At 35.9% G+C, this 26,169-nt stretch overlaps 1 protein-coding gene across 6 annotated transcripts in view; it reads left to right on the forward strand.

Moving 5' to 3' along the window:
- MCTP2 (multiple C2 and transmembrane domain containing 2) overlaps positions 1–26,169 on the forward strand; it is a 224,358-nt gene that overhangs the window by 168,169 nt on the left and 30,020 nt on the right. For all 6 annotated transcript variants that reach the window (XM_045561772.1, XM_045561774.1, XM_045561773.1 and 3 more), the window contains 2 exons: positions 12,613–12,735; positions 15,698–15,739. In XM_045561772.1, coding sequence (XP_045417728.1) covers positions 12,613–12,735; positions 15,698–15,739 — 165 coding nt within the window. The remainder of the gene's footprint in view (positions 1–12,612; positions 12,736–15,697; positions 15,740–26,169) is intronic.

Consider the following 26,169-nt stretch of genomic DNA (forward strand, 5'->3'; position numbering starts at 1 on the left):
AATGAGCAGTGCTTCACAGGTTAATAATAGATGTGATATGAGAAAAGAAATGGCATCTGGGTATCCAATTGACTTGGTACCATTTATTGAATATTCTGCCATTTCTCAGTGGTCTGTAATTTCCACAAACTCATACATCAACTTTCTATATGTGGGTGGGCTTCTCCATGGGTCTCTCGTCTATACCTATGCCAATATTACATAAACATCGCTTAGCATTAGCATAGTTCTTCCCAATTTATTTTTCGTCTTTAGGAATGTCTCAGTAGGAATTCTTGGCTTCTTGCTCTTCCATATAAGGTTAGAATTGACTTTTTGCATTCTGGCAAAACCAATAACCAATAATAAAAATAAGTCAAACTCAAAATTAACTGGCAAAACCAAGAAATTATAAAAAGACAAGCAGAATGAAACCAAATTGATGAGAAGTAAAAATAAAACCAAATCAGAGTACATGTGTAAAATACAAAGAAAGTTGAAAGTCATCTTTTTGTAAAAATCAATAAAACTGCTTATTCTTTTCTGCATTTTCAATGTAAAAGAGAAGACACAAATAATCAAAATCAGACACTGAAAGTGGGGAGATTATTCAGATGAGGGAGAGAATGAACATAAGATATTATAAAAATTATTTTTTCCTTTAAAATGTTGAAACGTGTACCAAATTAATAAAGGTTGTAGAACAGTTTATCAAAGTGACTTAAAAAGAGACTTAAATGGTTCAAAACCCATTAAGTAATTGAATTCGTAGTTTAATATCTTCCCAGAAAGCAAAACTTAAGGCCCACACAACTTTAGAGTCAAGTTTTACCAAACGTTAAAGGAACAGATAAATCCTATTAATATCTTATATACATTCTTTCTCTTTGTTTTCTAGCTATTACTCTTTTGTGAACAAGTCAGTTACAATTTTTTTATTATTTTTTGGAAGATGATGTGTCTTTTTTATTCCTATATCTGTCTTTCAGACTTGCTTTTGGTCATTAATTATATGTCGTTTTATGATGAGGTGCCTGAGTGTAGTTTTCTCTCTATTCATCCAATTTGGCATTTCTTAAATCTGTCACTTTGCCACTTTTATAAATTTTGGGAAATTCTCATCCAGTATCACTTAAGCTTTTTCCCTATTCTCTTCCTTTCTCCTTCTGGACACCACATTTTTACATGTAAAATAAACCTTTCTCAGTGTGCCATGTATCTTCCTATTGTATTTTCTTATCATATTTATCTCTGCTTAAAGTATAGATATTTTCTACTACTACTCCAACCATTAATCTAATTTCCTACTCTGACTCACTTATTCTCTCTTTTGCTTTATCTGTTCTGCTATTAAATTCATTTATTAAGCTCTTAACTTCACTTGTAAATTCTAGGTTTCCATTTGATTCTCTTCTATAGATCCCCGTTATCTGCTGATATTCTTCATGTTTTTACCCATTTTCATGAATATATGGATCATAATTACTTTAAAATCTATTTCTAGTAACTCTAATGTCTACATTACCCATTTATTTTGGTTATCTTTTCTTCTCTTGATTTTTTGGTTATTGATTTGTACTCCTGGTCATGCCTGGTTACTTTTGTTTATTTGGACATTTTAAAGGGTATGGATATAGAGTAGGCAGTTAAAGTATAGCAACTCATTCTGATCCAATCAGAGACTGAGATTATCCGAGGTAGGATTCCAGGCATCTTAAGGATTTATCTTTTTCTAGTTTACCCCACGCCTAGTGCATAGCCCTTCAGGATTTCATAAAGGAGGCTGAAGTGTTCAGTAAGGCCCTTCTTTTTTAATAGCCCCTCAACTCCAATTTTTGTCTCTCAAAGAATGCCAAAAGCTTTTGATAGCCGCTTTCTGCTTGGTCTCAAACTTTCTTCCTGTGCATGCATGGTTTAGGAATTAGTAACTTCCTCGAGGAGAAATGCATGTAGAATGTCTGGTTTGACTTTCTGCTATTCCTTTTTTTCCCCCTAGATTTTTGTCCTTTAAGTCCTAGCTGCCACAGTTACCCTGCATACCCTCCACCTTTTGCCTCCCTAAATTATTAAGCTGGAACTAAACTCTAGCCTGCTACTTTGTAGTTAGTCACTATGTTCTTCCCAGAAAATTGGAAAAAACAAATAGGAAGAAATCAGACTAACTCTGAAGGAGATAAAGCAATAGCAAACTAAACTAGTGCATTTGTTAGTTTTCCATCCTTGATCTTGTCCCTTCAAGTCCTGGAAGCCTTGATTGTTCTTGGGTATCTTAAAACAGTTTGTTTATATTATCCAGTTTTCACAGCTTTTATTTTTCCCCAGGAATATTGAGATAAATGCTTCTCCTTGGTACTGAAAGGCTGAAGTTTACCTTTCTACTTAACATACAAACTTAACAAGAATATCACAGAATTATTTAAATCAAACCATAGATCTTTCAATTTATAGGCTTTCCTGTCCCCTAAACTCTAGATAGTCTCATTACAGACAAATTAGACTTTATTCTTTTGTAAGTCAGTGTTTATTTAGATTGGCATACACATTCACAGTTGTTTTTGAACACCATACATTTTTACATTCAGCCTTTTCTTTTTTTGAGACAGAGTTTCGCTCTCATAACCCCGGGAAGAATACAGTGGTGCCATCATACCTCACTGCAACCTCAAACTCCTGGCTCAAGCAATCCTTCTGCCTCAACCTCCCAAGTAGCTGGGACTACATATGCTCACTACCGTGCCTGGCTAATGTTTTCTGTTTTTAGTAGAGATGGGGTCTTGCTCTTGCTCAGGTTGGTCTCAAACTTCTTGAGCTCAAGTGATCTTCCCATCTAAGCCTTCCAGGGTGCTAGGATTAGAGGCATGAGCTACTGTGCCTGGCCCCATTCAGCCTTTATATTTGGGGCAATTGTTTTTCTATTTGAAGTGTACCTTTTATATGTAAGTTCATGAGGGTCATCTGATCAGAAACACTCCTAGCTCATATTTTTCTCCAAACATGTCTTGCTTCACTCTTCTTTAAAGACAATTTGCTAGATACAAGATACTAAATTAAAAGACTAAAACAGTATATGTATTAAATTATTCTATCTTTTTGCTTTCCTTATTGCACTGGGATATAAAGTTACTGAAATTGCTTTTTCTTTGTAGTTGAACTGTCTTTTCTCTCTAGCTGCTTTTGAGTGTTTTCTCTTTTCCCCAGGTGTTTTCCAGTTCTACTATGATACTTTTAGACCTAGATTCTTCTTTATTAATCCTGATAAGGATTTTTGGGAGGAGGAGCTTCCTGTATTTACACATTTCTGGAAAATTGTCAGACATTTTATCTACATATATTGCTTCTTCCCCATTCTCTCATTAATCCCCCTTCCCCACCTCAAACACCTGTAAGGCATGAGTTAGACTTTCTCATTTCTATCTTCCGTGTCTCTTAATCTCTCTTGTATATTTATGTCTTTGTCTCCCTGGTCTGCATTCTGAATAATTTCTTAGCAGTTATTTCAGAGTTCACTAATTTTATGTTCAGCTGCTTTTCATCTGTTCATTGGTACATCCTTTATGTTTAAATTTCATCTTCTCCCCTTTATACTGTACCTCACCAAGAATTCAGCCCAGATTCCATGGGCCATATTTAAAATAATTTTCTTGCCTTCTCTACTTTCGTTATACTCAAAAAGCAAAGCCTCAGGTAAGCATGGCTCTAGAAAAACATGCTCAGTGCCCCAGACAGTTCTATTACATTTCTATAATCCACTCTCCTTTCCATTCTTCTAGACTATTGTATAACTATCTCTTCTGCCCTTAAACTTTTGTTAATGGAAAATAATAATAATAACGATTTATGTTTTGGAAAAGGAGAGCTTTCTTTATTTTTTAAAAGAGGTTTATAGCCCACAGTGGCCATTCTGGCAGGCTGGGAAACAGGGCTCCCAGCCACAAGCCAGGAACACATGCTTCAAGGGAGAGACAAATGGATTTTATACTGAGCAAGGTGACTAAATATACATATTAAACAAGCGATAGGAGAAGTTACAAATATTTATGCAGAGAGAACTATGTGCCTGCCTAATGGGGATTTCTGTCCTTTTATGGGGTCCATGTTTAAAAATGCCCATACTCTACGTCAAAGATAAAACAAGGATGTGGAAAACCATCTCTGCACAAAACCACTTCATGATTACTGGTCTTTTATCAGGAAAGAATTCTGGTCTGGCCCTTAGGAAATAAAGCCTGATGGCCCTTAGCAAGGGAGGAGTAAAATGTTGTGTACCTGACCTCCCATGCCCTCACGGCTGGGCACTCAGTTATAAGGTTTCTCTGGGGTCCCCTTGGCCAAGAGGGGTCTGTTCAGTTAGTGGGGGGCCTTAGGATTTTATTTTTAGTTTGTATTCCATTCTTTTCATCTATGTTTTATTTAGTTTTTCCATGGTAGCTCTTTTACCCCCTGCTATGTAATATATAGTTTACCTATTGATTTTATTGATCTCATTCTCAATCCCCAAATACAATGTAAACTACACGAAGGCTGTTTTTGTTTATTTGCTTGTTTCTTTGTTATTGTTCACTTTTGTGTCCAAATCAATGTGGTCCATTGTAGGTGTTTAAAAAATAAGTGCTGAAGGAAAAACAAGTAATGAATTTATGCAGGAAGTAAAGTAGTGACAGAAATATGAGGTTAGTGTGCAGTGCTGGGGGATAGGTGTGAGGGAGGGAATGCTTCAGAAGGGAGGACGTGCCCAAGCAGTGGACGCCATGGCTTTCCGGATTAGAGAAGGGTGTGTTCAAAAGCAAAGTCCTGAGCAGCATTTTGTGTCTCAGGGTTTGCAAATGGTGCAGTGTGATTAGGAACCTAGAATATGTGATGGGTATTGGCTTAATGAAATACCACAAAATATGAGCCAGTTCAAGGGCCTCACTTTCAAGCAAGGTCTTAGCTATTAGACTATGAGATCTAGGAGCCATAATGTGGATCAGGGAGCAATGGAGAATATTTGAACGAAGTGGATGGACACGATAAGACCTGGAGATGTTTTTTTGTCATTGTTGCTTTCTATTGTTTTGCTTTGGTAGAGTGATACATAAGGCATGTTCTCCCCAACCCCTTTAACAAAAATAAAGGTAGTTATAACTTCTTGAGAAGGTTCTACTTGATGATTCATTATCTTAGAAATGAATGTACACTTGGTCAAATTAAAAACAAATTATTTGTTTCTCTTTATTTAACCCCGGACGTTTTGAGAAGAGAATGAGCACAGCTTTGTTTCACCTTTACTCAATATCTGCATGCTACAATACTCATGTGTATGTGAATTTTTCCACAAATTATGTCCTGTACTTAAAGGATGATTTTTCATAAAGGTTGCATGATTATTTTGAGACATTGATTTAAAATGTCTAGATTTTATCATAATATGACAGTTGAACTGATTTACACAGTATTCTGAAAGAGCGTGTGTGTATCTCTGTCTGTGTGTGTGTCTGCATATGTGTGTGTCTGTGTCCATGGGTCCATGTGTGTTTGCTGCCTTTTCTTCTTATTTTTTTTTAACCTCAAGGGCCACTCCAGGAGTTTTCTATGGAAAATTAGGCCCTCTTCAGTACTCCTCAGATGAACTCGCTTCTAACTCCCTAGATTATTCATTTTCAGTCATTAGACTGTGAAAACTGCAGTGTTTAACCAATCAACCAGCCCTTCCTCTGGGCATTCTGGGCTATTGCTCTTGATTCTGCTTTAACCCAGTAGCCTGGTAAGGTTGGGGTTTGTGTTGGCGGCAAGGAAGGTGGACGTCGGGTCTCTCTATTCTCTTTCTGAAAACTCAGCATTTGCTTTGGGGTGTAGGAATGGCTAATGTAACAGAAAGCACGTTTTTCATTAGCTAAAATTTGATATATATGGATGGTAAATATGGGGAACAGAAAAGTTCTCATGATTTCCTACCACATAGGAACATTTAATTTTTTTATGACATGCTTAATGCATTTATGTCTTCTTAAGTGACTGCAAAGTAGAATAGCAATTTAAGATCATCTAGTTAATTTGACCAATGTTGGTCAAAGTGCTACTCTAAATAATGATCATATTGGCTGGATCTGCAAATCTCTATGGCATGCCTAGCTACTTATGAAATGGAGATATAAAATAACCCATGATTTTGTATGAACAGCCCTAACAAAACATATGTATTCAGATGAGGCTCGTGATTCCATTGTTCAGTTCTTTGAACACTGCTTTCATGGATAGTGCGTAAGCCACAAAATGCAAACTCAAATCTTTAAAACTATACTTTCTTTTGTTTGTTTCAAAAATTCAGTGTTTTTGAGGGTTATACGGAAACTTGGCCTCTTGTAATTTGGCTATTTCCTAATCTTGAATTCACTGTCAAAGGACAGAAATACATAATCTTAAGATAATTTTAAATGAGTAGATCCCAGCGTATTTAGGGGAACGGCTATGTCCTTCATTGGACTTAGTATTCCAAGTTAACTACTTTGAAGTAGAAGGATTCCTTTGGATGTGTGGAAGATAGTTAATTAGGTGGTTGATTACTTAATTAGTTCCAGGCCACTTCATAACCGCTTTATGAAACCTGATAGCCTGATTTGTTCTTTACAACTTTTTTGTGACATGAGGTACCATCCTTCTCATGTCATACCTATAGAAACAATACACACATAGAGGACTTGTTCAAGAGATTTGATCAAGTGTCTATGGCAATGCTGGCAAAGTTCTCCAATCACAGTTAGCTTGGAACCACTGACTCCTTAAGGTGTTTCAATAGTTAGGGTTTCCCCCAGAAAAACACAAATTCTCTTTTTGAGTCACATTCCCCCATCTGAGATTTAGCAGGTATGTATTTTTATTAAAAGTATGGCAAATAAATCTTAGGGGAGACAGTGAAGAAATATTTCTGGCTGAAGATTTGAGGCAATTTCTTGAAGTTACGCTTTTGGAGAAGGTAAAGATATGATCACCTCAGCATCTGTGTCATGGAACATATGTGGGAGACACACATGGTAGTGTAATAAGGTGCTTTGGTGTCAGAGAAATCAAGCTTCAAGCAATAGTTCTGACATTTTATATGTGGTTTTCTCTTATTTCTGAGTATTGTTCTATTGTATGGATATGTTCATTTATTGGTTGACGTTTAATTCTGAAAGATATTTTCACCAGGTATAGAGTTCTGATGACTGTTTTTGTTTTTGTTTTTCATTTAGCACTTTAAAATTGCTGTTTCACTATCTCCCTGCCTCCATTATTTGTGATGACAAATCCATGACCATTTGAATTGTGTTGATGATAATGTGTCATTTATTTCTGGTTGCTTTCAAAGTTTTCCCATTATTTTTGGTTTTCAGAAGTGTGATCATGATATAAATTCCTAAGCCTGGTTTTCTTTACTCTTCCTGGGTTTCTCTGGGCCTCTTTAATCTGTAAATTTTGTCTTTTCCCAGATTTGAAAAGTATTCAGCCATTAGTTCTTTATTTACCATTCTACTGTGTCTCTGTGTTTCTGAGATTCCAAATACCTGTATTACAACTTTTGAAATTGTCTGATGGTTCGTAGACAGTCTTTTTATATAATCTTTTTTCTCTGATTTTTTTTGATATATTTTTATGTTCCCTGACTTTTCTTTTTTTTAAATCTGCTACTAAATCCAAGGACTGAATTTTTTTAATATAAGAGTATTTTTTAGTTGAGCAATTACTATTTTTCAATATTTTTTATATTTCCTGCTTATATTTACTATCTTAATATTAGTTTATTTTCAATTACCTCATTCAGCATATTTTAATAGGTGCTTTAAAGTTGTTTTCTAGTAATTTCAGTATAGAGTTCGCCTTGGAGTTGGCATCTATTGTTTCTTTCTATTGATTTTTCTGACTCATCATCCCTTGGGTGATTTTTGAATTGTGTTTTAGGCATTGGAAATATTATGTTGTAGAGATTCTAGATTCTATTACATTCTTCTAAACAAGGTTGAATGTGTCTTTAAGACATTTAACTTTATTAGACTCAAACCGCAAACTCTGTTCCACCTCTTGTGGTGGCAGCTTTGATCTCAAATGAGACTGCTTTGAGCGTGCCTCACATGCATGCCAGCAATGTTAGCAGAACACGCACACAGAATTGGGGTTTTCCTTGCATTCTCCATTACTCCTGTACTCTCTGGTGGCCCTGGCTGTCCCTGAGTGCTTTGCCTCTTTACTCCATTCACAAAGATGGCAGATATTTCATTGGTGTTTTATCCAACTGGTGCCACCACTGTGACTACAGCTGCTTGCTCTTGGGTCAAAGATGCAAAAACATTCAGGTGGCTTCATGCAGGTCTAATTTCTTCTTCTAAGGTTGCAGTTTCCCTGCAGATGCTCAGATAATTGGCCTGCTTTAAATTTTTTTTTTTCCTAGAGTTTACCTTTGTTTTTCCTGGAAGATATATTTGTCAGGAAATTAATCCTTTACTACAGAAGTGGGAATTATGCTCTGATTTTAAAAATATATGTAAAGATACTATGGTCTCATTCTTAAAGAATTTTGGACTATTTGAATGTGGTATTTAAATATGACTCAATTTGTGTTGTAAAACACTTCTAGGATTGCTTAACTATACCTGATAGAGGCAATGCTATTTCAGTTGAGGTGTTTTCCTAGTACAGCCAGCCCTTTATATTAGTTGATGTTCAAGTAATTTTATCGAGATGTATGTAGCTTTGTAATCAAGAAAAAATCTCAATAGCTTTATGTCAGACGCTTCTTTGAAGTTACATTTAGCAATTTAAAAGAATAATAAAATCCCATTTACTCAGTAGATAGATATTTAGAAACAACCATCATTTAGTATACAGTTATAACCCCTAATCCCCAAAGAAATTTAAGAACACGGAAAGGGAAATAGGCAACAATTAGGAAAACTCTAGTTTTATCTAGTAAAGAAATTACTATTTATTCTACTGTTTGCTATGTTTTTATTATATAAAACAAGCAAAAATGAGGGAACTCTTTGAAAGGATAAAAAATTATATGAAAAGATTATATATTACAAAACAGTAAATAAAAGAAAGTTGATGAAGCAAGCCAGATTAATACACTGGAGAAAATCAACATAAGGGTCTTCATTGACCCAAAAAGTATTCCCAGATACACTTACACACCAAAAAGATGTAAAGAGGTTTAGCATTAAGAGAAAATATAAGTAACACATAGAGTTGAAGGCAAAAGAAATGTTGTCATGATTTGTAGTTTATAGAAGATCTCCAGAAGGATATATTTTCAGTCTCCTACAACCAAGAAAAGGGTTCAGAAAAAATATGAGCAACATATACAAATCAATGTTCCTGCACCCATCAGTGATCAATTTAAAATGTATAAATTTTAAAATGGTTCAGTTACCATTTAAAATAATATCAAAACTCTAAGTTACTTAGAGAAATAATAAAACATGCAAAATAAGTTTGGTGAAAAGTAGTGAAGTGTGAGAAGTTATTTTAGCATTTTAATTAAATATTATGGGAAAACATAAAAGAAATCCTCAGTATGTAGAAAAATAAACAATCCTTATGATTATAAATGCCAATATCAAGATGTCGATTATCTCCAAATTGATACATAAATTCAGGACAAGTTCAATCAAATTTTACCAAGAGTCATATAGAACTTTACAAATTGTTTATAAAATACATGCAGAAGAGTAAAGAATGAAAAAATATCCAAGATAATTTTTAGAGTGTAGTATCAGAGACTTTTCCACTCACAGATTATCTGGTCACTAAATTATCGTTGAAAAATGTGGTCTTGGTAATAGGGAACTATATCAATGGAAGAATTTAGAGGGCCCAGAAACAGAAATGCTCATATGGGAACTTGGTATATGACAGAAGTAGCAATGGAGATCAGTGAGAAAAGTATGGATTATTACAAGAATTTAGTAATAAAAGATGGCTATCTATCAGGAATAATTAAAATTGGAAGCTTTTTTCCTAATTAAAACAAAAAATTGAGAAAGAATAAAGGTTATACAAACACACGTACACAGACACACATACAATATCTTTTAGAAGAAAACACAAGGAAATAGTTTTATCATCTCAGGGTAGAACATGATTCCTTAAGTAGAACACTGAACATTAAAGGCACAGATCCTAAATGTTAAAGATCAATATATTTGACTGTATAAAAAAGAAAGCCTGTCCAGTCTAAGTTTGCATTGATAAAAGAGTATAGTGGACAAATTGCAGAACATTCATTTGAATGGGAACTTAGTTTGTGCATACAGCATAGATAGAACTGTAAAACATATATTGGTTAAAATATTTGCAGACTGATATGAACATTTTTATGCTGTTTATGTTGTTTCTAGTATAAGCCTAACATATCCTCAGAGGTGGCAAGGATTCACATCAAATTTAGGACAAGGTTGCCTTTGGGAATGAGAGGAATGGGACTGAGGAAGGTTGATAATGGAGACCACCATGTATCCGAAACGTTTTATTTTTTGAAAAATGAATAGTAATAATCAGAAAAAAGATGACAGCAAGCACATTAACAAGTCTTAATACTTGGAAGAGGGGTGCATAGGTATTTGTTAAATTAGTCTATGTATTATTTTTTTGTATTCCTGGAATGTTTAGTGATATAATATAAAAATATTATCTGGGACATAGAAAAAGAGTGGACTAAAATTTTACATGGTGTCAATATAATTCTAATGCCTAAATTTGTATAGAAGACAAAAAGCAAGCAATAAATGTAACTCATGGGAATCTATGCAAAACACCTTCAAGTGTTAGCAAATAAAATACAACAGTGCCCTAAAACACTGTTATACCTCAGTGAAGAGGGAGTTTCTCCCAGAAATACAAAGTTGCCTAGATATTATAAAATTAATAATACAATACCTCATATTGATGTTTTAACATGAGAAGGAAAAAAACCCTCTTTATCATTTCACAAGGTACTGAAAGAACAGTTAATCAGCCACCATCCATTCATGATTTTAAAAAGAATAAAAATTAAACCCTTGTTGGAATTGATGGATGTATTCTTGTTTAAAAAAATATTTTCATTAAGTTTGGAGCAGATCCAAAAAAGTATTTATGAAATATTTAAAAGATATAAAGAATAATAAAATGATCACCTATATGTAAATTTTCTAGTGCTAAAAATGGTTTGCATGTGTGTATTCTTAATGTGATATGATTGATATAGCTCACACTGAAAGCCAACATCACATTTAATGGTAGAAAAATGGAATACTAGAGCATTTTCATTAAAGCCAGGAATTAGATCATAGTATCTCCCACAACAGTTTTATTTAACATTGTTTTGTAGGAGTAATGAGTTTAATCAAGCAAAAAAAAAGTTACAAATAATATTTAAAAACCAAGAGATTCCTTATTTGTAGATTATGTGACTATTTTCTTAGAAACTCCAGAGGAATGAAATAAAAAGTTGTTTGATAAAATAAATTCAGTAAGGTTCCTAATTTAAAAAAATAATATATACACATTATTTGCTTTTATGTACAAATAATGACATTTGAAAAATATAATGGAAGAAATGATTTCATTTGTAATAGGAAACAAAAAAGGTAAGAAATACATGATAACTACCTTTTTTTAGTGTTAGAAAAGTGTTTAATAATAAAGCAATATGACTTTTGGAAAGAAAGTTTTAATATTTAAAGTTCAATAATTTGCCTCTTCTGAGTTGACATGTTACATCAGTGACTTTTTCAAACACAAGCTGACAATTATCTTATTTCATCCTTTAGACTACCCGTGAGTTTTAAAAGAAAGTAAAGCTCAAGTTTTGAAGTAATTTGTTCAAGATTTCACTCCTACCTCATGTTATAATTATCAGGTGTTCTCCTCCTATTTATCCTAATGAGTGTGTCCCTTGGAGGTAGAGCCAGGTCTTGTTGCATTCATGGCTCTAACAACCATTGTAGCGTAGGCCCGTGATTCAAACCTCAAACTCACTTGCCCCATCTATGTGAGAAGTCACAAATTTCAGAGGTTGGTAGAAACTGGGCAGGTAAATGCACACCTTTTCTGATGTAGACACTGTTAGCTGATCATTTTCTTATGGCTATACAGCCACAAAATTGGTAGATTTTAAGATTTTTAAAGAGCGTTTGGAAATCTGAAGTTTTTATCTGAAATATCTGGATTTTTCAACATTGACAGCCAACTTAAAAAGTAATCACTCTCCACTGTAAAGAAACCTCACTGTTGGCACAGTTTGACCTGTAGCCTGTCTCTTCATAACCTTGGATTTTTCCATACTGCTTTCCCTAAATTCTAGTATGTTAAAATTCAGGAGCAAAAATAAAAAAATAAAAAATGTAATAGAGTTGATGGGGTAATGGGGTTTCAAGATATGAGGCTGCTATATCTGTCTAGTCCAGATTTAACTGTCCAGCTCATTCTATACTCTTCCATTCTGCTGCCAGTTCTAAAATTGAGTTAATCATCGTGTGTGTGTGTGTGTGTGTGTGTGCGCCTCTTTGAAACTGTTTCTAAGAACTACTATACAGAGAGTCCTAGGTTTAACCTGTTTAAGTTAATGAGTAAGATTTCAAGATTGTCCCCCTGTTGTTTTATCACGTAGTCATATGGTCTTATTTGTCTTCAAATCAGGTGTTCTTGGTCACCGTCTGGAATTTTGAACTATACATGATCCCTCTGGCATTATTGCTGATCTTTGTCTACAATTTCATCAGACCCACAAAAGGCAAAGTCAGCATCGCCCAGGACAACCAGGTAAGTCAAGATCCAAAGAGTTTTGACATTTGACCTGAGAAAAATGTATCGACGATAAACAACCACCACCAAATCATGACCCAAGTCCATTTTGTTTGAGACGTGAGGTGCAGCCCTACAACATATATCCATTTTGCAGTGGGGTCTTTTATCAGGTGTCCTGAGTCCTGGCCTACAGTGTTAATATGGGGGGGCCCCTCTGAGTCCTAGTCATGATTTCCATGCTGGTAGCACATCTCTGTGTGCCCATCTGTTTCTGCATAAGGTTCCAGTGAATGACTTTATCAACCACTGCAGAAAAACCTCTGGTGGCTCTCTGAGCCCCTCCAGGGCACGCAGAGCACTATAGGGGCTGACTCAGGCCTTTCCACAGAGGCACCTCATGCGGTGCTCTCAGTGGCCTGAAAGTGCAAGAGATTCTTGGAGGCTTGCTGACTTCCAGGCAATCAGAGAGTGGGTGGGCATTGACCCTCTATTCCCAGGTGCCCACATTTATGTTGGAATTCTCAAATTCCCTGTTGTATTGAAGAAAGACAAAGACCCTTTCTCAAAGACATCCCTCAGCCTCTACTCACCATCCTTCTTCTTTGACTATCCTGCCCCTGACCCCCTCGTCCTACCTCATAGAATTTTTTTCTGCTCCAGATGTGCAGGAACTTATAGGCTTGCTTTTTGATATAATCTTGGCGTTCCAGATTCAAGAACCAAGCTTTTAAGATAAAAATATGAAGTTCCAAGACTTGCTCATTCCCTTTCTAGAAAGATCACCTTCACATCAAGTTTCCCAAGATTCATTTGTTGCCTACATTTCTTTATGTCCTCATTTAAAAAAAAAATCACCTTGGAAATAAATCTAGGGGATATTTCTGGTTTCATTTAGGCTGGAAGGAAGGTAGGGAAAATGAGTGTTGTGGTGGGTGGTAAAACTTCAGGAAATTTCAGAATTCCATTCTGTTTGATTACAATTATTTAATGCAATAGGCATGGATGCATATCAGCAAGATAATAGAACCATCTAATAAATAAATGGCATTAAAGTTGAAGTCCATTTAAGGACTACGTTTCACAGAGGTATAGCTAAGGTAAATTTTTACAGAGAAAAATCTCTAATAACAAATGCTGTCAACTTACATTTTTGTAATGTTTAATCAGATTTTATTTTGGCTACTATGTATATAATGTATGTTTACAGTATGTCTATCTGTGCATATGTGTACACTTATGTTGAAAATGTACATATACTTGTGTAATGTGCACATATACTTGTATGTATATACTTATAAATATGTATGTGCATATATAGCCTTTTTTAATCGACAAAACATTCAAATTCATCACCTAATTTAATCTTGGTGACACAACTATGAAGGAGGCAAGAACTAATTTTATGCTTGATGAAACTACAGATCATAGTGGCAAAGTGATTTGCCCAAAACCACAATGCAAAAAAGTGCTGGGGCCGGGCGCGGTGGCTCACGCCTGTAATCCTAGCCCTTTGGGAGGCCGAGGCAGGTGGATCGCTCCAGGTCAGGAGTTTGAGACCAGCCTGAGTGAGACCCCATCTCTACTAAAAATAGAAAGAAATTATCTGGCCAACTAAAAATATATGTAGAAAAAATTAGCCGGGCATGGTGGCGCATGCCTGTAGTCCCAGCTACTCAGGAGGCTGAGGCAGTAGGATCGCTTGAGCCCAGGAGTTTGAGGTTGCTGTGAGCTAGGCTGACGCCACGGCACTCACTCTAGCCCGGGCAACAAAGTGAGACTCTGTCTCAAAAAAAAAAAGTGCTGGAATCATGTTCCAAGTTGAAAACTTCAAATTCCTAATTACAGTGTTTTTTTCTCCCATAACCTGTTTTCATTACACTTCTGTTTATCCATTGGCTTTCATGAGACATGCTAGCTGCCAGTAGTGGATAGGTTAGTTCCCCAGAGGATCGATGAGTGTCACACAAACTGCTAGTTGAATCTCACGAGAATTCTGGGAGGTAGGGCTATACCAGCCCTGGAGAAATTTCTTGATGCGTGTTCAGTGGTTTTATGGAATATAACAGAGTACTCTTTGGATACTTCAGAGTTATTCCCTTTTAAGAGCATGATATTGACAATTCTTTTTACTGTTGGAACAATGACATCTAAACAGCATGCCTGATCTTTGCAAGGTTAAGCAGAAACCTAAGTGTTCAAGATGAAAATAGACCCTGTTGTCTAATCTGAGCATTCTTTCCAAACTACCGAGCCCACTCGATTGCGTACCAACATGTGTTCGTTTTTAAACATTGCGGTGCTGTGATTAAAACTTGGCTATTAAATAGCAAAGATTTTAAACCTAATCTGAACAAACCCATTAGCAGCACAGCCGGTGCTGTGGCACCTGAGCTAAAGCCAGGCACCCTCAAGTCCAGACTGGAGCCTTGAGTGAGTTTCTTCCCCTACCTGCCCCTTTCAGCCCCAAAGCCCAAGCAAAATAAAAATACCACGTAGAAACCCTATTCTTAACTTATTCTTAAGATTGATTATATTCAGACTAATGCATTTTCTACTGTCTAACGTTTCAGTAATGGCCCCAAAGGGAGAGTGCAGTCATTATAACAATAAGCCTAGCACAAACGGAGTATGGTATTCTCAGCCTTAACACAGCAGTTGCTTCATTTGTCAGAATGAGAACAGCACTGTTTACAGAAAGTACAATTTGGCAATGTCTTTTTAAAGCTGGATGCCTTCAAAGGGCACTGGCCTAATAGCTTTATTTATAGTTAACAGTTTTATGTAGATTATGCATATTGTTTATAGTCCTGCCACAGTGTCCCTGAGCTTTAAACTGTTACTTTTTTCAAGAGGTTATAATGCATTAAAAAAATACTAATTCTTACATTCTGTAGAAAATCTTAATGTGCATGAGTTTAATTTGCATGTGGTCATTTTGGTTGATGTTTTATTAACACATTACGGGGTTTCCTTTCAGGAGAGCACAGACATAGATGACGAGGAGGATGAGGATGACAAGGTGAGTGCGCTCAAGAAAGAACATAAAAAAGAACATAAATGTTGTCAGCAGATAACACTTCTCCCAGTTGAGTCTCTCTAACTCTCCTTTTTTTAAAGCATTATATAATAGACTGACCAGTATAGTAATATCATTGTAATTTTTTAAAAAGGATATGCCTTCTTAAGATTTTTTAAAATGAGGTTGAAAGGAGTGAAATAGAAGGAATAATTGAAATGTTATAAAAAGCATACCTGTGTGAGGCCTTTCATTGGACGCAAGCCAAGATTAGCCTTCCCCTTTGTAGATGAAAGGTAGCCTAGGAAGTCAAAAGTAAATCAAGTGAAATTGCTGTTCCTTTAGGTTCATGTCTGTGCTCTGTGGGGTGGTCACCCACTTCCGCGCCTGTCACTTTCCCAGCTGTTGCTGGCAGCATTTTCAGCTATATGTCTGTGTACATCTGTCCTTTTTCTTCTCCTGGGAGAATCTCTCAAATCTGCTGCTTTTGTTGTCATTATGCTTTCAGACAAACCTTCTGGAATAAAATGAAAAAAGTGAAGTGCCAAATGAGATGCTACTAGCTTAATGGACTTCCAGTCCGCTAATGCCTGTGGGTATACGGGGCTAGTGATGGTAGCGTGTAGGAGGCATGTGGGAGAGGGAAGGGCAAAAGGGGGACCTTAAGAGTAAGTAGCCAATCTAAATGCCCATAGAATAGAAATTAATTAAAAAACACTGGCTCCATGACACAAAGAGCCTTAAAATTAATTGAGTGGACCAGATGGTTTTGCCCATTTGAAGCAAATCGGGTGGATTACAAAGTACGTCTTATTTGTTGTGCTAAGATGATTACTAATAGTGAAACAATGAAATAAAGTATAATATTTTTTAAAATGGAATTGACCTTTTCATGACAGCTCCAACTTATTTCTTGATGAATTGATGTTAGTAGTTTCTGAGTGATAGTCATTGAATATTAATAGTCATAGGCAAGCTAAAGTGATGGGATTTTTTACCAAAGAAAATCACAAGTGTTAACGATATTATTTTAAACCTGTAGGTAGTGACAGCTGTAAGGTTGGGGCTCCTCTCCTTCTGACTGGCCAGCTATAAATTGGGGGTTCCCACAAGCCCCTCCTTGGGTAAGGCAATTTCCTAGACTGGCTCACAAAACTCAGGGAAACATCTGTTTACGTTTACTGGTTTATTATAAAGAACACGACTCGGGAACAGCCAGGTGGAAGAGACACAGAGCACAAGGTATGGGGAAAGGGGAGTGGAGCTTCCGCACCCTCTCTACGCATACCATCCTCCCAGCACCTCTGTGTGTTCACCAGTCCAGAAGCTTCTTTCTATGGAGGCTTCATTACATAGGCCTGATTGGTGAAATCACTGGGCATTGGTCTGTCTCCAGCCCCTCTTTGCTCCCTGGAGGTGGGCGTGGGGTTGAAAGTTCCAGCCCCCCAATCACATGGTTGGTTACCCTGACAACCAGCACCTCATCCTTAGGGGTTTTTCAAAAGTCACCTCATGAACATAACCTCAGGTGTGTTTGAAAGGAGCTTGTTATGAATAGCAAAAGATGTTTCTCTCACCTTTCTAAGTCTGGAGCTAGTTTTAGGAGCTCTGTGCCAGGAACCAAGGACAAAGTTCAAATGTATATTTCTTATTATATCACACTAGGAAAAATTCTAAATATTCACAAACAAAGGCTTAGACAGAAGGAATGTTCTTTCTGTTTGGCCACACCTATTTAAATGAGCCACTAGTGGAAGAAGATACCGTCCATCCTTTAGAGATAATTGTGACCATGTATCTTTGGCCTATCTAATAAAGGAGAGCATCCACCAATAAGACAATGAATGAAAAGGTGGTATTTAGTAACTGGCAGATAACAAAATTAGGCTGTGAAGTCTAGACTAGTGGTTGTCAAAGTCTAGGCTACCACTGATGTACCTCAAGAGCTGCCTGAGGGTCCGGAGATAGAGCCATTTGGGCTGTGCTTCATTCAAGCCTTTCCGGGCGAGCACAACTGAGAGGAGGGTTGAAATGGCAGCGTCCACAGGGATGAGCCTGGGAGCTGTCGCATTCATGCAGGCACAGCCCTGCACGCAACCGTGTGTCAACCTGTCCCATGATGACCAGATTGGCACCAAGCCTCTCCTTCCCTCCAGGGCAAGTTCATTCTTGATATGTTTTTATTGAAGTATTTCAGTATGGCCTTTTAATAACCACAGCATAAGCACGATTGTTTTGCTTCCTCAATTCTATATGTCTATGAAATTTTCTAGAGGAATAAACATATAATGGAATTATGACTTCTATTTATGCCACCTTCTGCTTAACACAACCGCTCTATTGTTAGGGGAGACTGGCAAACGTTTCCGTCCTTGTTTGTGTCCTTTCACTCTCCCTTCTCCAAGAGATTTGTAAACTAGAGGGACTTTCAATTTTAGGATTTCTTGAGTGTGTGTCCACAGTATAAACTACAATATGCAAGACATTGTTTCTTCCCCATGTATAGCAGCCTCCACCAGTGGGATGTGCTCCTCATGGACTTGGACACGCAGTCACTGGGTGACTGCCCACCATCGTGTGCTGTATGAAAGGTCTTCCCCACTGAGCCCTTCTGGCTTCTGTTGCATGTTAGACATGACAGGCCATGCTTCTGGGAACTGTAACACACCCAGTGAGAGATGAACTGTTTATAAATTATAAACACACAGCCGCTTCGCTCAAAAACAGAAGAGGAGAGAGACTCCTTTCTACCCAAACTATCCATCTTGAAAGTGACATTCTTTAATTGCTAGTGCCCCATCCCACCAGATCCCATCACGGATGACTGTGGAAGAAGATGAAAGCGTGCCGGGGCCTGTTGGCACAACTTCCTCAGCAGATGAGTGCATTCCCATATTCTGCCTGTCTCCCATGCACAGACCAGGACGCAGTCTGGTGTCTGTCATACTTTTATCATCTGGAACAGGAATTGTTGTAAAATTACATCACTGTAGCCTCTTGTTCCTTCTCATTGTGAAAAGTACATGGTAGAAACCTGTGTTAGAAACCAGATTTCCACAATTTTACCTTCTTTTGTGGACTCTCAGTGATAACAGAGAACTTGCAAATAACTAGCTTTGTGGTTTTTAGGAAATGAAATGTCCAGGCTAAATTTTGAAAAGAGGAAATCCCTTTCTCTAATACCTGATGGACCATGTAAGAAATTGCTTGTTACAAGTATAGTTTTCTAGGGATTCCAGAACAAACAGATAATGGCCAAGTTCAGCCAACAGCAATCAGTTGACATTTCCTATTTGTATTAGATTCCATATGTGGAATCCTTCCATGTGGACCTTATTTGTATGGATGGATTACAATGAAAATTGCATTAATTTTCTACACAGTAAAGGTCAGTAATTGAAGCATGAACCAAGAAACTATTGTGTAAAATGCTGTATCCCATACTTAGGAAAGGTCATGCAAGACAATAATATCTTGTTTTCATTGCTGAAGGTATAAATACTTGCATTAGAGTCTCTTTCTTTTTCCAGCCCAACAATCACTTACATAGACTATTTCAGCATTTACTATTAACATCAGGAAGGAGGAATCATAAGGGCATGTAATAAAAGGAAAAAAAAACCACCCTCATTATTGCTATTCGAAAGAAACTGTACTCCGATGCCTGCATTGTAGGTTGGTTTATTTATAACTAGGCTGTCAGAAATAGGACTGGAATGATCTGTTCTTTTAGGATCATCAATGAGGTCACAATTGACTGACAGAATTTATGAAACAATAGAATCACCCTTTTATATCAGTTATAGATGAGAGACAGATTTGGACATTTTAAGAAAAGAGTGAATATCTATTCCATTTTTGTTAGTTGAGGAATGTTTTATAATGGAAGGATGCAAATGGATATTTTATCTATATTGTCACAAATTAAGACGTCATCATTAAAATTTAAGTACATATTAAATCCTCAATTTCAGTGTTTAAAATGGTTTTCCATCCTTCAATTTGATTAGTCCCTTTGTTATTACCCCAGGCATGGCCTCTTATAGTGGGAGAAGCACATGCTATATACATTTAGAAGGAGTTCTCTCTGTAAATTAACCTCAACAGTCCTTTGTATGATGTGGCTAAGTCCGTCATGTTCATTCCCTGTGTTTCTTTATGCCAGAGAGAGAGAAGATGATCTGTAGTTTCGTAGGCAGGGAAGCCTGTTGTTCATGGAGGAGTTTTGCAGTCTAATCGTGAGGCTGGTTTTGCTTGATTCCTTTGTGCCGCCTTAATACCCAAAACACTGTAAATTGATGTGATAGTGATTTTTTCCAACTCTTGCATAAGTAGTGGTACTTACTGATGATAAAGTATGGTAGTTTTAAGAAAATTAAAAACCAGAGAGCATCTGAATGGTGAACAATAGTTGTGAGCAGGCACACATACTTTCAGGGATATATAACTTATATATAGGCGTATTGTAGAAGACCTGCTTATGTATAATTTTCAGGGGAAAAAATAAATGGTAATTTTGGTTTGTCATTTTAATTTGATTTAAAATTTTTTTAGTGATGAAGTGATTTAATTGCTAACATTTCCATAATACGATCTTACTTTCAAGCCTTTAATAGTAAAGTGGATTTCAGCCATTTTTTGTCAGTTTTGTATGAGAAGGGGGTGCCCTCCCGATTTCCTGTAGTCCTTTGACATATCCACTTGCTCGAATTCCCTTTTAGAAAATCAAACCTCCATTCTTAGAAATGTCTGACTTCATAGCCTTTAGAAGTAATCCAGAAATACTATTAACATGGACTTCTGGAACATTATTCAGAGCGTCCTGCTTATTATCAGGCTGATATTCTTAGTAGTTGTAGATCTCTGCAATTTCTACTGTAAGGGTGTACTTGTTACTCCCAAATATTGTGAACTATATACTGGACTATAAATTAGATGACTTATCTTTCTCTCAGGTAACGTTTACTGTCTGACAGAATACCGTCAGAAGCTCTGATATTTTAGTAGTCTATACAAGTTTAGCATCCCTACTCTGAAAATCCAAAATCTCAAAATGCTCCAAAATTCAAAACTTTTTGAGCTCTGATTCTCAAAGCAAATGATCACTGGAACATTTTGGGTTCCAGATTTTGGCATTGGGATGATCAACCAGTATAATGCAGATATTCCAAAATCCAAAAACAAAATCCAAAATCCAAAAAAATAAATCTGAAATCCAAAACACTTCTCATCCCAGGCACTTCAGATAAGGGATACTCAACCTGTACTGCATCTAGGTATTTAATTTCCCATTGCCTAAAATCATTACATCACCCTAAGATAGAATGCATTGGACATTTTATAACCATTATCCACAAGTGAGTGTTTTTCTGAAAATAGTAGCTATTTCTTTTGTCTTTGCAAATGAAATACCAATCTGTTTCTGTGTTTCTTGTCCTAAGTCTCAATTATTCAATGAGCTTATGAGATAATTGATAATTTATAAGATAATTGATAGAAAAGTGAAAATACCACTTTTTACCTCAAGGGAAAAGCAGTAATCATTTGAATTAAAAATATTAAATGAAATAAAAATAATAATATAAAACAAGACCATTTTGAGTAAGATTTAAGCAGTTAGATTTATGTAAATATTAATATTTTTAGAATGTTCACAGTTTGTAGGCTGCTTTTATATGTTTTAGCTCATTCAGTACCCATATTAAAATGTTTAATTTGATATTATTTTCCCTGTCTAAAAATTAACAAACTAAAGTCAAGAAAAATTTGGTAACATGTCTGAGATTTCTCAGCCAGGATGGCAGTCACACTCAAACCCAGCTCTTCTGACCTAACTGTTGTCTATTTTTGACCATGCCAGATTGTTGTGAAGGTAACATGTCATAATTATGGGTTCATTTTTCTGCATTACTTTGGCAACACTTAATTGTTTTCTTTATATCAGAGACTTTATGAGTACAGAGGTTGCATCCATCAACAAGGTGCTCTTAGTAAATAATGCCAGCACCCTGAGATTGCTGCTCTCATCAGTGTTTGTAATGTGGTTGTGTAGCTATGCTGGGCATTAGAGGAGAAAGGCTAGGTGGGTCAGGGATGCTAAAAGGAGGTGATATTTGAGCCAAATCTTCGAGTGGTAAGAATTACTTGTTGCCTTGCTTTATCACATAAATATTTCATCTTATATCCTTCCTACTTTCCCACCTGGGAGAAAATTAAAGGATGCACACAGCTAAAATCAGCAACTGCAGCTTATTGTGTATTTACCTAGAGTAGTTATAGTTACAGAAAACCATTTTCCCTGTTTACCTTGTGGTGGCAATGGCATTCTGTCACTTGGCTTAGAGAGAGTTTTAATGAAATCAGTCTACCCACGGTCTAAGTTCCAAGTAATTTTTTCTCTAAATTGTTACCACTTTTTCAATTGTTTTAAGAGTGTCTTCCTCTTGAGGTTGTTGTTCATTCCTTTTACTTTTTCATACCTGTAATAGCAGTTGAGATTTCTATTACAAATAATAATAAAAAAAAAACCTAGTAAATACCAGCATAGTGTGTAAGTGCTTATGTAATGAACACATAGAGCAGTATATGACCACTTAGAAATGATATTGATTCAAAATCCAAATAGTGTTTTATATTCATTTCCCAAAGCAAAAGAACTACTTGAGAGATACTCTCCAGAAACAGTACAGCTTTCTCCCCCCGCCCCTATTTTAATAGCATGCACCATGGAGTTGAGTGTGTGTGTGTGTGTGTGTGTGTGTGTGTGTGTGTGTCCGTCCACTACTCACAGAATGCCTCATGGGAAGAAATCCTAAAGACAGTTCCCAGTGCACTAAGCTGGGATTCCCAAAGAACAATTTTTAATCTCATATATCAAATATTGCTTCTTGTTCTTTGTTATGACAGATACTGAAAGGTTTTTTTTTTCATGCTAAATGCCACTCAGTCTATTTCTAATGTTTATAATTTTTCAAGTTTTCAAATTATAGGCTTTTAACACTCAGTGGGACGAAACAGACCAAACATAGTCCTGTTTAAAGTCTAAAGGTATATTTTTGCATCTTTAGTCTGATGGCTGAAATTGCTGAAAGGATCTTGAGATAAAAATTTTGCATTGATCCCTTTTGGGAATTCTGTGGATCCTATGACAAATACTACTCAATTTTTTAGCATGTCAAAAGGATTTTTTCCTGACACGGTCAATTTTCAGGACTATCTCTCTGATTTTGCTTAGGTAATAAGTAGAGAAATGAAAATTTTTCTAAATCAGAACATGCAGGGAAGATTTAAAGTAACATACTGATTATATAATTAATTCTCAGTTGTAAATTCATTTTGATGGGGTTAATTCTCTCCCAGAGGCTCAGAGCTAGTTTATTGTACCTACAGTGCTAAACTCATTTGAGACATGGGCAAGGCAAGGAAGGAAAGATTTGCCTTCTGGTTTATTTATTTTTCAGGTTTTGTTTCTAGAGAAAGAACAACTGTGTTACAACACAGACACATTAATTGTTCTTAATTCAACTGCTTATAAAACTTAGAAGAAAGACTCAATCCTTTGGACATTTTATAAACAAATGGACAATGAAAAAATGGTCTTTGTGTTTGTCTTTATATTGACATTCGTTTTTGGGTTACAGAGTTGGAATTTTTCACCATTTACAATGAGTGCCACTCTTTCTAATGCATAAGAAAACAAAGGAATCTTATGAAATTTGAATTCTAGATTTGAAAATTCTCATGCTTCCTTCTATTATCTGATGACACATGCTTGCTCATAAAGTGAACTCTAAATCAAGTGAATTGTATTAATACTTATACGTCTATATTTTTTCGGGTTTGCAATGGAAAGTAAAATCTCATTCTTTTTCAAATATAGGAATCTACAACCATGTGTTTAGCCACAATTTACCTTGTGCATTTGTTTAATCAAACCAGTGGCTATGACTATATTTATTATATGTTTCCCTCTATAAATTGGAAGCCTTACATGTGAAGGGAAAATACGAGCAAATGTGACAGCACTTCTGTCTTTCTGAATGAATCACTGTTACTTTTCCTAGGCAATTTGGTAGCAGCAGCAGATGTAATGTTGTGTTTGCTAAACTGTGTTATCACCACATTCCCTGGTTCAATCTGAAATGTGTAAATCAAGCCAGCATGATGCAGATAGAACTGCAGATGATCTTTCATACCACTCAAGGCAACATGAGTAGACTTGTCCTGGAAGATCATTTTTTTTTTTTTTTTAGGAAACTTAAATTAACCCCAGTATTCTTTAAACCAGACAAAAGGTGGTTTCTCCTTTTGTATCTTTGTCTTCTTGAAGGGAAGGGACTTATGTTTATGAAGCACCTCTTGAGTGTGCTGGTTACTTTATATATGTGATAATATTTAATTCTCCCAACACTCCAATCCTTAGATTATCATGTCGTTTTTTCAGATTACTAACTTGGGACTCAGCAAGAGTAAGGAATATGCCACGATGGCTTGCCAGTAGGCGACAAGATCAGAGTAGAACCCAGTTCTTCTGACTGCACAGGCTGCTATCCATAGACACATCGTTTAACCTCTCTGGACCTCGGTTTCCTAAAAATGGAAATCCTAATACCAAAGGCTATGTAATATGTCCATTGGTATGGTATATTGGTAGATATAATTAGAAGGGACCCATAAAAAATCAATAGTATCTTATTTTAAAAGCAATAAATTGTGCAGTGCAGAGAGTTTTAAATTCTACAGTTGTGCTTTAGATCATTTCAATTCATGGGAAAAATCATTTGATATTTAATATGATAAATAAGCCATTGATTTTTCAGCATAAATTTTGTTAAATGTTCAAATGTATTGTCTTGAAAAAATGTTTGACAGAAAATGTTCATATGAATGGGTACAAAAATACAGTGCCTTTGAAAATATTTGGGCTGACATATATATATAGATTTCAATATTTAAAAATAGAATTGAGAATATTCTCCATGTGTCACATTTTTGTTGTGAGTTTTCAAGGTACCTAAGTGCTTGTAGAAAGAGTATTTCTTCATTAAAATTATGGTCTACAGTGAAGTCAGTTAAGGTGTCAATTTAATAACCATTAATGCAACTCTGAAGATGATTAAGAACAACTTTATGAAATTTTAGAAATGAAAAGATCATATGTATTAAAAAGTACATTCTTTTGAAAAGTAACCCTCACGTGGGATTATAGATAGATACAGCTAGAAAACCAACTAAAATGTATGAATTTATACCACAAATAATCATTCTTCATGTATCATTTCAAAACAGTCAGATAATCAACAAATTTATTTTAATGAACACAAAATATATATTTTTGTTTTGAAGCAATGTATTTATGAAAATAAAAATGAAATAATTATATAGATCCACCACTATAATAAAACCAAGTTGCCCATTGATAATTATTTTAAAAATTAAATAATTCTGATTACTTTCACTCTTAAAAGTATACAGGTCTGGTTGATAAATTATTCTGTTACCCTAGATATAGTGGGACTCTTTAGCCTAGTGTTTGTATATTGAATACTAAAACTAAAACATCAAATTCATTAAAAAGTAAAAGGACTTGTGAGAATAATTTATTATTTTGGTATACTAACTCATACTTTCTTCACATCCAGTTCCTCAGTATTCGAGTGTTTCATAGGGAAAAAAATCAGACAACTGAAATAGGAAGTTCTTATGAAATTGAACCACATGGAAATTTGAGTCATTTTCCAAGAAATTGTTCTGACCTAAGCTCAGTGTTACTGAAAAGAGGAAGCCACTTTTGCCCTTTGGGTCAAATTCTCCTGTGCTTTCAAATGTTCCTTTATAAACATGAATACTTATGTTGCAGACAGAGATGGGTTTTCACCATTGTGCCCATTAATAGATGCCAGTGGATTACTGAGTATGAATGAGTTTGCTCTGGTAGCATATCTAATTTTTAATGCAAACTGCTTAAAGAATTAGGTTAGTGAGTAAGGGAAAAAGTATAAATGTCTTGCAAGTTTGATGTTACAAGAGGAAACAATGAGCCTGATTTTTCTTGCACAGAATGGTGGCATGAGGAGCACAGACCAGATGGTATGAAGTTATTCAAACCACCCAGCACCCTTTACTGGAGAGAGGGTGGCAATGATGCATCCTACCCTCTGCCCCTCCTTGGTCTGTTTCAACCAAGAAGCTTCCTAAACAAGAGCAGATCCAAGAAGAGAAGTTTGTGCTTTTTGACATTCCTGCCTTGTGGGTGCTCTTACCAGCACTCCCTACTGGTGCTGGGTGCTGCTTCACTCCCTCCATGGCTCCAGTTTGAAAGAGCAAAGAATACGAGATGAAAATGATTTCTTTTTCCTTTTGCAACACAGAGAATATTATAAAAATGTCCTTTTAAATTTAGAAGTGTTTGCTCAATAATTTAGTACAATTCT

This window comes from Lemur catta, chromosome 9 (genome assembly GCF_020740605.2).
Source record: "Lemur catta isolate mLemCat1 chromosome 9, mLemCat1.pri, whole genome shotgun sequence".
NCBI classification, from domain to species: Eukaryota; Metazoa; Chordata; class Mammalia; order Primates; family Lemuridae; genus Lemur; species Lemur catta.